Source organism: Bison bison, unplaced genomic scaffold, assembly GCF_000754665.1.
Source record: "Bison bison bison isolate TAMUID 2011002044 unplaced genomic scaffold, Bison_UMD1.0 scf7180017864374, whole genome shotgun sequence".
Lineage (NCBI taxonomy): Eukaryota > Metazoa > Chordata > Mammalia > Artiodactyla > Bovidae > Bison > Bison bison.
Window position 1 is genome coordinate 4,978,495 of NW_011494946.1, and position 12,647 is coordinate 4,991,141.

At 38.9% G+C, this 12,647-nt stretch overlaps 1 protein-coding gene across 2 annotated transcripts in view; it reads left to right on the forward strand.

Moving 5' to 3' along the window:
• HACL1 (2-hydroxyacyl-CoA lyase 1) overlaps positions 1–12,647 on the forward strand; it is a 39,811-nt gene that overhangs the window by 15,516 nt on the left and 11,648 nt on the right. For both annotated transcript variants that reach the window (XM_010856727.1, XM_010856726.1), the window contains exons 10-16: positions 655–760; positions 2,266–2,349; positions 3,259–3,360; positions 6,517–6,671; positions 7,656–7,814; positions 8,700–8,807; positions 9,706–9,892. In XM_010856727.1, the coding sequence (XP_010855029.1) occupies positions 655–760; positions 2,266–2,349; positions 3,259–3,360; positions 6,517–6,671; positions 7,656–7,814; positions 8,700–8,807; positions 9,706–9,892 (901 nt within the window). The remainder of the gene's footprint in view (positions 1–654; positions 761–2,265; positions 2,350–3,258; positions 3,361–6,516; positions 6,672–7,655; positions 7,815–8,699; positions 8,808–9,705; positions 9,893–12,647) is intronic.

The window sequence follows — 12,647 nt, forward strand, 5'->3', positions numbered from 1 at the left end:
TTGTATTTAAGAATAACTTAATAAGAAAGGAAAGCATATGGTAAGCAAAAGTGCATGAGACAGTATTTAGTATATAAGCTCAACTATTTAAAAACATACATGCGTAGAAAAAAAAGTGAAAGTAAAAGTCGCTCGGTCGAGTCCTGCTCTAGTCCATGGCCTTCTCCAGGCCAGGACACTGGAGTGGGGAGCCTTTCCCTTCTCCAGGGGATCTTCCCAACCCAGGGATGGAACCCAGGTCTCCCGCATTGCAGGCAGATTAAAGACTAATGAAAATATGCCAGGATATTAATAATAGTTTATAAGTTGATAGTAATATTGGGTAATTTTGGCTTTTTCCTTATACTTTCCTGTTTTTTCTTGATTATCTACAGTAGACTTGTATAATTTTTCTAATGATGAAAAAGTAATAAATGCTATATAGTATGGTAGTATTTTCTGCTTATGTCAACTTTTAGATTACCATTTAAATAGGATGACTTCATAAATTATTTCAGTTTGAAAGATCAAATTTACCATTTAAGCCCATTCTGAAGAGCAGGGCAAACTCCAAATTATTTAGACTTTTCCAAATACTTTAGAAATTAATTTTAGAATAATTCAAATAAGAATGTAGATATACTTTTTGTTATATCAGATTTTTCTTTTTAATAGGGCTTTGCAATTTGCTGATGTAATTGTTTTACTCGGTGCCAGATTAAATTGGATTTTGCATTTTGGACTGCCTCCAAGGTATCAGCCAGATGTGAAGTTTATCCAGGTACTCAAAGAAGAGAGACTTAAAGTCAAAGCTATGTGTCCTTCATTGTTCTCTCAGCATTACCAGCTCTGCTTTCTTCTTGACTTTTATAATGAACAGTTTCTCTTTTTACTTAGGTAGAATTTTATAAATTGTCTAGCATAATTACAGGTACCAAAGTGAGCTGCCTTTTCAAGCCTGTGAAACATGTTTCACTTTGCTTCTAACCAGAAAACCTTTCAAAATCAAGTTTTAAATAGTTTGAAAAGCACAATTTGCTTCTTCTTTAGAGTTAAAGGTAGACAAAAGAGTTTCAAGTAGGAGGTAAATTAAAACAAAACATTCAGCACTATTAGGAATTGAGTAGTTTCTTTAGATTCCCAAACTTTCAAACACCCTTTGGTTAGAAACCTCTAAACAGTGGTGCAACTATGTCATTAATCAATGTTTAGAATAAGCTTTTTATCTTTATAAACCCATTTCCCTACTGGTAGAAAAACCAGTACTAGTGCGTGTACATACCTGCTTGCCCTGCATAGATTGTGTAAAGTAAAGATCTTGCTGCAATGCTGTCTTCTCCGTTTACCTTTTACTTCCTAAGTCAACTTCTAGCATTGAAAACTAAAGCCACAGACAAGCAAGACCTGGGTTGTACTGGAAGATGCTGCCACCTCTTGATTACAGAATAGAGTCCATCCTGAGTTACTTCTCAGGAAGCTGTCTTCACTGACCCACGGCCATCCAGAAATGGAGCAGAATTCTGAGTAAATAGGGCATAGTCGTGCTTTTCCTGGATTGTTGTTCAGCCGCTCAGTCATGTCTGACTCTTTTTGACTCCATTGGAGTGCAGCACGCCAGGCTTCCCTGTCCTTCACTATCTCCTGGAATCTGCTCAAACTCGTGTGCATTGAGTTGGTAATGCCATCCAACCATCTCATCCTCTGTCACCCCCTTCTCCTGCCCTCAGCCTTTCCCAACCTTTTCCAATGAGTGGCTCTCAAAATGTGGTTCCCGGACCAGCAATTTCAGCACCACTGGGAAGTCTGTTAGGAATGCACATTTTGGGGCCCCACGCTAGACCTCTTGAGAGAAGAAACTGAGGTGGATTCTTGCAGTCTCTGGTTTAACAAGCCTACCAGGTTGTTCTGATACATGTTCAAATTTGAGAACTCCTGCTCTGAATAGGAATTCTAGTGTAATTAAGTATTCAAAACTATTATTAAGTATTCAAAACTTATTATTCAAAGCTATAATTGATCAACTCAAGTGTATTCCTATGAGTATAGTGGAATAATACCGAAATTCTACAGAGTAGATTTTAAAATGAGAGAAGTTAGTGAGGTTTCTATACTAGCCATGATCCTCATAGAGTTCATGGATTATTACTTTTATTAAGGAACTTCTTGAATATCAAATCTTAATCATATGCTTATGTGTAACATGCACAGTCCATTTATTCAGTCTTGATTCTTTAATTATTTTTAAGAATAAACATGGCTTGTTCTTTAGTCTTGTCTCTTTTTTAGGTTGATATCTGTGCAGAAGAATTGGGGAATAATGTAAGGCCTGCTGTGACCTTGCTTGGAGACGTAAATGCTGTCACTAAACAGGTGAGAGCTTTCGCCCAGGTTCTAGTTTATGTGGCTTGGTCTCAACTGAAGTCAGTTCTTGGGAATGTTTCACTTGGTAACAGGTCTTTTAATATATAAAATAAAATTTATGATAGAAAGCTATTCTTAAATATAACTATAGAACTTGGTAAATCCAACTCCTTATATATAGATCATTTGTATGTGAGTAAGTTAAGCATTTTTTAAATGAGTGACAATTTAAAGGCATTTGTTTGGCAAACTGACCCAGCTATCTGAAAGATTATTACACAGCTTCCAGAGGAACTGAACTTACAGCCAAGAAATGACTTTACCTACTGGAAAAAATTCTCGCTTAGTGTTTCTTTTGGCAATAAAGATATTTTTACTCTTCAAGCTGTTACCAGTGACTTATCCAGATTCTTATTATTTGCATATAATTTATACATTTCACTGTGATAGGAGATAAGATATAGCACATTTATCACTTGACTTTGGATATAAATTAGTGTCATAGTCATCGTTACACAAAATTAGGGTGTGATCCCAACCACATATTAAAACACTCCGGAGCATTTGACCTGTATCATGGGAATCCCTGGGTATTAGGGCTCTGAACCTTCTTGCCCAGGTTCTTTGATTTTCCTTCTAGTGTCAAACGGAGAGGACTGTGAACGCCCCTGCCTGTGATGTGTGCTTGGGGCATCACTTCTGTTTTGTCTTATGGGATCCCAGCTTCTGGCAGAGGTTTTCTGTGGTACCTGTTCATCTTCCATCAGTCGTTTACTGCCAAGAGGAAAAACAGAACATGAGTGGTGTGAAGGGTAGGCTAGTGTAGCTGCGTTGTCTTCTTTAGAAGAGACTTTTATGCTAATATGGTTTAAGCTTATTTTAAAAAAGGAAAGAAAAAATTTCTTTTTTTTTTTTTAGCTTTTAGAACAATTTGATAAAACACCATGGCAGTATCCTCCTGAGAGTGAGTGGTGGAAAGTTCTGAGAGAAAAAATGAAGAGCAATGAAGCTTTATCCAAGGTAATACGGGACCCACTGAAATTCAAGAATGCTGCGGGTCCGCGGTTGTTAGTTCTGTCATAGCATGCATACATATGCATCCCTAAAATCACCGTGCATAAGATACACACACACATTATGATAAATACAGCACCTGAGTTTCTTGTGAAAGTGCCACTGGAAGGGTTACCGGTTGTGAGTTACCGCGAAGCGGTGGAAAGTGGGGATCTGACACTGGGCAGAGCGGTAAGAGTCAGTGTGGATGGCTGGGGCTCCTTAGCCTCAGTTTGACCTTGGTACCAAATCACAGGAGATCTTTTGGAACCTTAAATGCTGGGGCATGTTTTTCTGCCTTTAAGGTGTAAGTTCTTTAAGGCATTCATTTAAATAAGTGTTTCATCAAAATTGAAAATTTGATCTAATGTATAGCCACCTTTTTCCTTTTTTTATTTCAATTTTATTAAGGTATAAAATTGTAAAGTATATCATGGTACTTTGGTATATATCATGGTACTTTGGTATACATGCACACTGTGAAAGAATTCTCCCTATCTAGTTAATTAACACATCCATCCCCTCACTTTTATGTTACCTTACGGTATGTTATGCTGCTGTGTTCTTTTCTGTTATGTCATTGAGACCATTTGTAGCCTTCTTTTTCAATTGAAATTTTTGTATCACTGCTGGAAATTCTTTCGCAACTTCCTCATCTGTCCTCAGGGCTTTACCTGGTAGCTGAACGCTTTGGAAATTGTAGTAATGTATGAAATTACCAAACCATCCACTGTTAGCCCAAAAACGTACCACTTTTGCAGGATTCTTCGGTTACTATTTAAAGTCTTTACTTACGGATAGTGTTTTCTCTTTGATGGTGGGAAAGGTTGTTCCTGATTATTCCCCCCACTGTTCTATGTCTTCCTCTGCATCTCGGTTCAGCTGGGTGCAGTTTTCTGTGTTTGGGTAGTGTTTCTAACTGATAGAATCATGCATAAGCAAATATGAAATTCCAGCTATATTCACTGTTCCCTAATATATCAATTGTCTTGGAATAAATTTGCATTTTCCAAACAAGTAGGGTTGATTATATATGATTCTTTCTTTGGAATTTTAATCAGTGTCTGTTTCTTCTATCAAGAGCCAGTCACACTTCTTTTTCCCGAATGATATTGTGATTAATTCCTTCTTTTCTGTAGGAATCGCCTTGGTTTAAGATGGAAGGATCTTCCCTGTCTTCTCTGGTGCAGGAGCACAGGAGGGTCCCTCATCCGTCTTGGGTATAATCTCCAGCAAATGAAAGTGGTCCAGGTGAAGAAGCAGTACTGGGACCAGATGGGGCTCTGCTGCTGATAATCTTAAAGGCATTTGGCCAGACAAGGCCCTTGACCTTGACCCTCGGGAGTAGTGGGTGAAGCACAGCCCCTTTCCAGTGCTGTGTGTAGGGAAGGACTAGACTTTCAGATTTTCTAAAACCCGAACTTCATTTTTTATTTTTAGTATAAGGCCATATTTTATATGAAAATCTTCTAGAATAAAATTTTCACTTTTTTCCTAAGGCAGTGTTTTCCTGAAAGTGCTCAAATAAGACTTTAGTTTTGCTTAACCTAGTGTTTTTAGCTGTCTTTACTATGGCACGTCTTGGTCTTTAATATGCTACTGTGCACTGTGGATCTTCAGGAAGAGATTATTTCTTGGCTTATTTGATTGTGTCTCAAGTTGGAGCTGGAACCTGTTTTGCTTGGTCTATTCTCTCGGACTGTATACAAGTCAGATAGCTTCTCAGAGTGGTTGTCTGATGGCCATTTGGGAATTTCATAGCTTACATTAGGTTGGTGAAAAAGTAATTGCGGTTTTGGACTGTTACATTTTAAATCATTATAACTAGGCTCAAACATATCTTTATTAATCAAAATAGGACCCGTTACAATTAACACATTTTTGCCAACAAGAAATAAGATTGTTTATGCCTGTAGCATGAAAATCCATGCTTTGGGATTCAGTGAACTCTTGGAAAGCATTTTCTACCTCCTGTTGGTTATGAAAGCATTTTCCCTGTGAAAAGTTGTCAAGATGCTTGACGATGTGGTAGTCGGTTGGCAGGAACTCAGGTGAACGTAGCAGGTGAAGCAAAACTTCAGCCCGTGGGCTGTGTGGCATGTGGTCGGGCGGTGTCGTGCAGAAGAATTAGGCCCGTTCTGTTGATCAGTACCAGCTGCGGGTGTTGGAGTTTTCAGTGCATCTCATCGATTTGCTGAGCATACTTCTCAGATGTAATGGTTTCACTGGGATTCAGAAAGCTGTAGTAGATCAGATGGGCAGCAGACCACCAGACAGTGACCATGACCTTTTTTTGTTGCAAGTTTGGTTTTGGGAAGAGTTTTGGAGTTTCTTCTCAGTCCAGCCACTGAGCTGGTCATCACCAGCTGTCATGTAAAATCTACTTTTTGTCTCATGTCACAGTCCAATCAAAAAAGGGTTTGTTGTTGTTGCATAGAATAAGAAAGGACAACACTTGAAAATGACAATTTTTTTGATTTTTGGTCACCTCATGAGGCACCCACTTAGGTTTTTTGCCTTTCCAATTTGCTTCAAGTGCCAAACGACTGTAGAACGGTCGACATTGAGCTTTGGACAACTTCTCAGGTAAGGGATCAGCTTACAGTCAGCTTCAGTGATTACTCTCCGTTGGTCACTGTCAGCTTCTGATGGCTGGCTGCTGCACTCCTCATCGTCAAGGCTCTTGTCTCCTTCGCAAAACTTTCTGCACCACCACTGCAGCATACACTTGTTAGCATCTCCTGGGCCAAACGCGTTGACATTGTGAGTTTTCTCTGCTGCTTTATGACCCATTTTGAACTCGAATAAGAAAATTGCTCGGACTTGCTTTTTGTCTTAACATCATTTGCCTAGTCTAAAATAAATATAAAATAAACAGCAAGTAATGTCATAAGCAGAACAGCACAAAGTGAGAAACGCACATGAAAATGATGTGTAACAAAACCATGTTTATTTAAGGGTGCATTCCAGTGTTGAACAGCAAAGCTCAGCAGTACAGAACCACGGTTACTTTTGCACCAACCTAAATAGTTGTTGCAAATCAGTTTGAAAGTAGCTTATTGATGATTTTTATTCTCATTGTGTCCTAATCTAATTTGATTATATTTCCTTCTAATGTTTTAGGAATTAGCTTCCAAAAAATCTCTGCCTATGAACTATTACACAGTATTCTACCATGTTCAAGAACAACTACCCAGAGACTGTTTTGTGGTGAGTGAAGGAGCAAATACTATGGATATTGGACGTACTGTGCTTCAAAACTACCTTCCTCGCCACAGGTAAGGCTTCCAAGAAAGGAATTATAATGAAATAATGCGTTCAATTAGAAATGACAAAAAGCAAATTAATAAAAACATTTGAAAATTCTATGTGTCCATAAGGACATACTTCATAAATATATTTTTAGTAAAGGTTTTGGAGCACTTCTGTGCTTGGTATGAGACTGACGAGCTGCCTGTTGCACTAAAGAGGCAACTTAAAAAACACTTGCTCCTTAGAAGTAAAGCTATGACAAACCTATAGCATATTAAAAAGCAGAGACATCACTTTGTCACCAAAGATGTGTATAGTCAAAGCTGTGGTTTTTCTCGTGAGAGTTGGACCATAAAGAAGGCTGAGTGCCAAAAAATTGATGCTTTCAAATTGTGGTGCTGGAGAAGACTCTAAGAGTCTCTTGGACTACAAGGAGATCAAACCAGTCAATCTTAGGGGAATTCAACCCTGCATATTCATTGGAAGGACTGATGCTGAAGCTGAAGCTCCAGTACTTTGGCCACCTGATGTGAAGAACCAACTTACTGGAAAAGACACTGCTGCTGGGAAAGGTTGAAGGCAAAAGGAGAAGGGACTGGCAGAGGATAAGATGGTTAGATAGCATCACTAACTTGATGGACATGAATTTGAACAAACTCTGGAAAATAGTATAGAACAGAGGAGCCCGGCATTCTGCAGTCCATAGGGTCAAACTCGACTTAGCGACTGAACAGCAATGCTTGGTGTGCCCTGAGGTCATGTGATAATTTGTGTACTCAGTGTTCTGAGGATATATTCACAGTCTTCCAAGCAATCATAGGTGATTTTTCCCATTCATTCTGCTTATCTGCAACAAATTAGTTTCTCACAGTCTTAAAACTTAATAATAAGGAGGATGTTTTTATTGTTCTTTATTGTTCCGTGAGCCATGTGGATATGACTAGATTTGTGCCAACCCCACCATCTGTGATATGCCCAGAGAGTTTCATTTTAGCTCTGTTCCCCAACAGACTTGATGCTGGTACTTTTGGAACAATGGGAGTCGGTTTGGGATTTGCCATTGCAGCTGCTATAGTGGCTAAAGATAGAAACCCAGGGCAGCGGGTCATCTGTGTGGAAGGAGACAGTGCATTTGGATTTTCTGGCATGGAAGTAGAAACCATCTGCAGGTAAAAAAGCATCCTGAATCAGGGTATTTCTTTCTCTGAAATATGAAAAATTATACCCAAGACCCACTTGCCTAATGCAAAACAGGGGAGTAGTTTTTAGGTCACTGAAAAAAGTTCTGGTCTGAAAAACTCTTGATTTCTTTGGGGAGATAGCAGAGCACAGCCTCTGGGTCAGATGGCCTGGATTATTTAAATGCTGGCTGTTCCACCAGGACCCAAAATAAGTCTCTTAACCAAATTTCAGTCTCCTCTAAAACAGGAATAGGAATCGTACTAGTTTCTACCTTAAAGGACAGTTGTGAGGAACAGTTGAAGTAATCTAGGTGCTTCAGGGGGTGGATTAAATATGGAAGGTGTCATTCTTGTTAGCACCCAGATCTCTGAAAACCAAGGTTCAGAAAAACTCAGTGATTTGTCCAAGGTACACAGCTGCATAGTGGTAGGACCAGTCTGCCAACCACTAACCTTTCACTCTTTCTACTGCTCCATGATATTTCTGTTAATAATTTGATAATCTTTATTAGGGTTTCCCTGATAGCTCAGAGTGTAAAGAGTGTCTGCAGTGCAAGAGACTGGGGTTCCATCCCCGGGTCAGAAAGATCCCCTGGAGAAGGGCATGGCAGCCCACTCCAGTCTTCTTGCCTGGAAAATCCCATGGACAGAGGAGTCCGGCAGGCTACAGTCCATGGAGTCGCAAAAAGTCAGACACAACTGAGCGACTTTCACTTTCACTAGGATAACAAATTCTTAATTTTTAGTCTTATCCTAATACTACAAAAAAGCTTATGGAAAACTATCCATTTTCAAGTTAAAATTTTAATCCAATGAAAAGAAATTGCTTTCGAATGGAAAATTATTTCCTTTATATTTTGCTTTCAATTTTAGGTACAACTTGCCAATTGTACTTTTGGTGGTGAATAATAATGGAATTTATCAAGGTTTTGATAAAGATAGTTGGAAGGAAATGTTAAAATTTGGAGATGCTACTACAGTGTAAGTAACCCAGAATAACATATATTTACTTTTCTCATCGAGTTTAATCTGTTTAAAAAGTGTGCTGTACCGGAATGTGCCTGCGTGGTGTAAGTATTGCTTCTTTCCATGGCCGGCTGCTCTACAGGGCAGGAGTTCTGTCTGCATGGTTCCTTTTCATACAACCATCCTTGATTGGCACTTCAATGAGCAGTTTATGATCAGGGAGCCACTGAAGTCTCAGGTGAATGAGTTTGATGTCTAAGCCTTGTTAACAAAAAAACTTATTGCAAAATGCTCCTAGTCCTACTATTCCTACTGTACAATATAGGGATATAGATGTTTACATATTATTCATGATACAGAGGTCTTCCTTTTACCATGCTAAATTTTGGTCATCTGATGCCACAGTCACCCTGAGACAGTACTGTGGCTGGCCGTGGGATGTGAGAGATGTGAATCTGGCAGCAGGGCATGGGTATGTTTCTTAAGCCTTGCTGACTTTGTCGTTTTGTTGTGATTTGCGGTTTTGTAGTAATCACTCCTTTTTTCTTCTTTTTTATGAGAAGAAGGATTCATAATAATTGATGGTATAGCTTACACTGTCCATCAAGGTAGCTACTAGCCACATATGGCTGTTTAAGTTTAAATTAAAAATTCAGTTCTTCTTTTTAATCAGTCACATTTAAAGTGCTCAGAGCAGCAGGTCACTAGTAGTTACTGTATTGGACAAAACAGATATAAAAATTTCCGTCATCATAGAAAGTTCATTAGACATTGTCACATAGACAATAAAAAATGTATGGAAAGTTTAATTTACAGGCATCTCAGTTTACATATGCCTTTCAGTTTAGCTGAAATTTTCCCACAAATTATTTCAGACAAATTATTTTTTATTGACTATGACCTTCTTTTTCAGGGCCCCTCCAATGTGTCTTCTGCCTCACTCACATTATGAGCACGTCATGACTGCATTTGGAGGCAAAGGGTATTTTGTACAAACACCAGAAGAACTCCAGAAATCCCTGAGGCAGAGCCTGGCAGACACAACTAATCCCTCCCTTATCAACATCATGATTGAGCCACAAGGCACGCGGAAAGCCCAGGTAAAGGCAATTGCTAAGCAGAAGGCATCTCTCAGCCCACCCCCAAAAGTATCTACCAAATAGAACACCCTCTCATTTACAGAGTTCTGTGTAAACCATTTCTTTTTTTTTTTTTTTGTAAACCATTTCTGAGTTTGTCACTGTCATCTGTTTGTTCAATGAGTATTTGTTAAGATAGGTATTAGATGTGCTATGTCAGGTGCTAAGAATAGCTTAGTGAGCAAAGCTAGGCTCAGTTCTCACCTCATGGAGTTTATTGTCCAGTCAGAAAGTACAGTCCGTCACCTCTCAACTAGAATGTATCACAGTAAAGTGAGGCAATTCCTCTGAAGGAAAGAAACCCAGTTCTGAATAAACATAAAACAAAGGAATCCAAGAAGTTGTGGAGGAAAGGGAACCTTCCTACCCTATTGATGGGGGTGTAAAGTGGTGCAGCCACTGTGGAAAATAGTATGGAAGTTCCTCAAAAAAGTAAAAACAGAGTTGCCATATGATCCAGCAATCCTGCTCCTGGACATGTATCTGATGCAAACCATAATTTGAAAAGATACATGCACCCAAGTGTTCACTGCAGGAATAATGAAGACATGGAAGCAACCTAAATGTCCATCAAGAGATTAATAGATAAAAATGTAGTACCTGTATACAATGAAATATTACTCAGCAGTAAAAGGAACAAAATTATGCCGTTTGCAGCAACATGGGTGGGCCTAGAGATTATCGTATTAAGTGAAGTAAGTCAGAAAGAGAAAGACAAATACTGTCTGGTATCATTTGTAGGTGGAATCTAAAGTTTGACACAGATGAACTTACCTGTGAAACAGAAGCAGACTGATACAGAGAACAGATTTGTGGTTGCCACGGGGGAGGGCGAGAGGGAAGGGATGGATTGGGAGTCTAGGATCAGCAGGTGCAAACTATTATATATAAAATGGGTAGGCAACAGAGTCCTACTGTATAACACAGGGAACTATGTTCAAAAGTCTATTATAAGCCATAATGGAAAAGAATATGAAAAAGGGTATCTATATACATGTATAATGGAATCACTTTGCTATTCATCAAAAATTCACACAACATTGTAAATCAACTAAGTATACTTCAATAAAATAAATTTGAAAACAAGCAAAAAAACCCACAAAGGAATTCAGTTTATACTGGAGTCACCAGGAAGTCTTCTCAGAAGTGATGCTTAAACCGAGAGGTGAAGGATAAGTAAGGAAGTAGGACATGCTCAGCAAAGAAGCGAGAAGAACACTGTGCACAGGCTGTTTAGCAGGACAGAGCGTGGCAAGTCCAGGAAACTGAAAGAAGGCCAAAGTGGCCAGAAGGCAGAGAGTGGATATAGTCTCAATAGGATAGGAGATTATATAATAGGGTAATCTGGGCAATTATATTCAAAGTTACTTTGGCCTCTAAAGCAAAACTGCAGTATAGACTATACCAGTAAAATAAATGATAAAGTTTGTAGCCTGCTCCTCTTCCGTTCCAGATTAAGTTGCTGTTCATGCTTACCTTTGTACTTTGATCCTGGTCCAGCTAATTTTGCTTTCTCTTAAATACCTGGCCTTCAAGCTTACACCTTGCATATCAGCTGTTGTTTTCAATGTTTTGTATATTTTTTCAAGGAGCTTTTGTCTTGGTTCTTTATACATCTGCTGTTAGATTTTCTTCTGTTTTGAACAAGGCAGTGGACAAATGGGCAAAATGGACACCTGGTAAATGAATGTAAATTACCTTATTTGGAATCTATGAAATGTACAGAATTGTACTGAAATTCTGTTTTTATAAAACAGATAACAAGGACTTTGGTAAAAGGAATAAAGGGGAACTACAAAACAGCCAGAAAAGAACAAAATGGCAATAAGTACATACCTACCAGTAATTACTTTAAATATTAATGTATTAAGTTCTTGAATCAAAGTAAATAGAGTGGCTGAATGGATAAAAGATACATCTATATGCTGCCTATAAGAGACTCACTTCAGTTATAAGAACACACACAGACTGAAAATAAAGAGATGGAAAAAAATAATCCGTGCAAATGGAAACCAGAGGAAAGCTAGAGTAGCTGTACTTCTATCAGATAAAATAGACTTCAGAACAAGAGACTGTAGCAAGAGAAAAAGAAGGGCATTGTGTAATGATAAAGGAGTCAATCCAACAAAAAGACATAACATTTATAAATATGACATAGGAAAGTACATAGACATACAACATAGGAAAGTACACACATACACATGGATATAAAGCAAATATTTACAGACCTAAAGAGAGAGAGACATCAGTATAATAATATTCAGGAACTTTAACATCCACTTACATCAGTGATAGTTTCAGATCAGATCAGATCAGTCGTTCAGTCGTGTCTGACTCTTTGCGACCCCATGAATCGCAGCACGCCAGGCCTCCCTGTCCATCACCAACTCCTGGAGTTCACTCAGACTCCCGTCCATCGAGTCAGTGATGCCATCCAGCCATCTCATCCTCTGTCATCCCCTTCTCCTCTTGCCCCCAATCCCTCCCAGCATCACAGTCTTTTCCAATGAGTCAACTCTTCGCATGAGGTGGCCAAAGTACTGGAGTTTCAGCTTTAGCATCATTCCTTCCAAAGAAATCCCAGGGCTGATCTCCTTCAGAATGGACTGGTTGGATCTCCTTGCAGTCCAAGGGACTCTCAAGAGTCTTCTCCAACACCACAGTTCAAAAGCATCAATTCTTCGGCACTCAGCCTTCTTCACAGTCCAACTCTCAC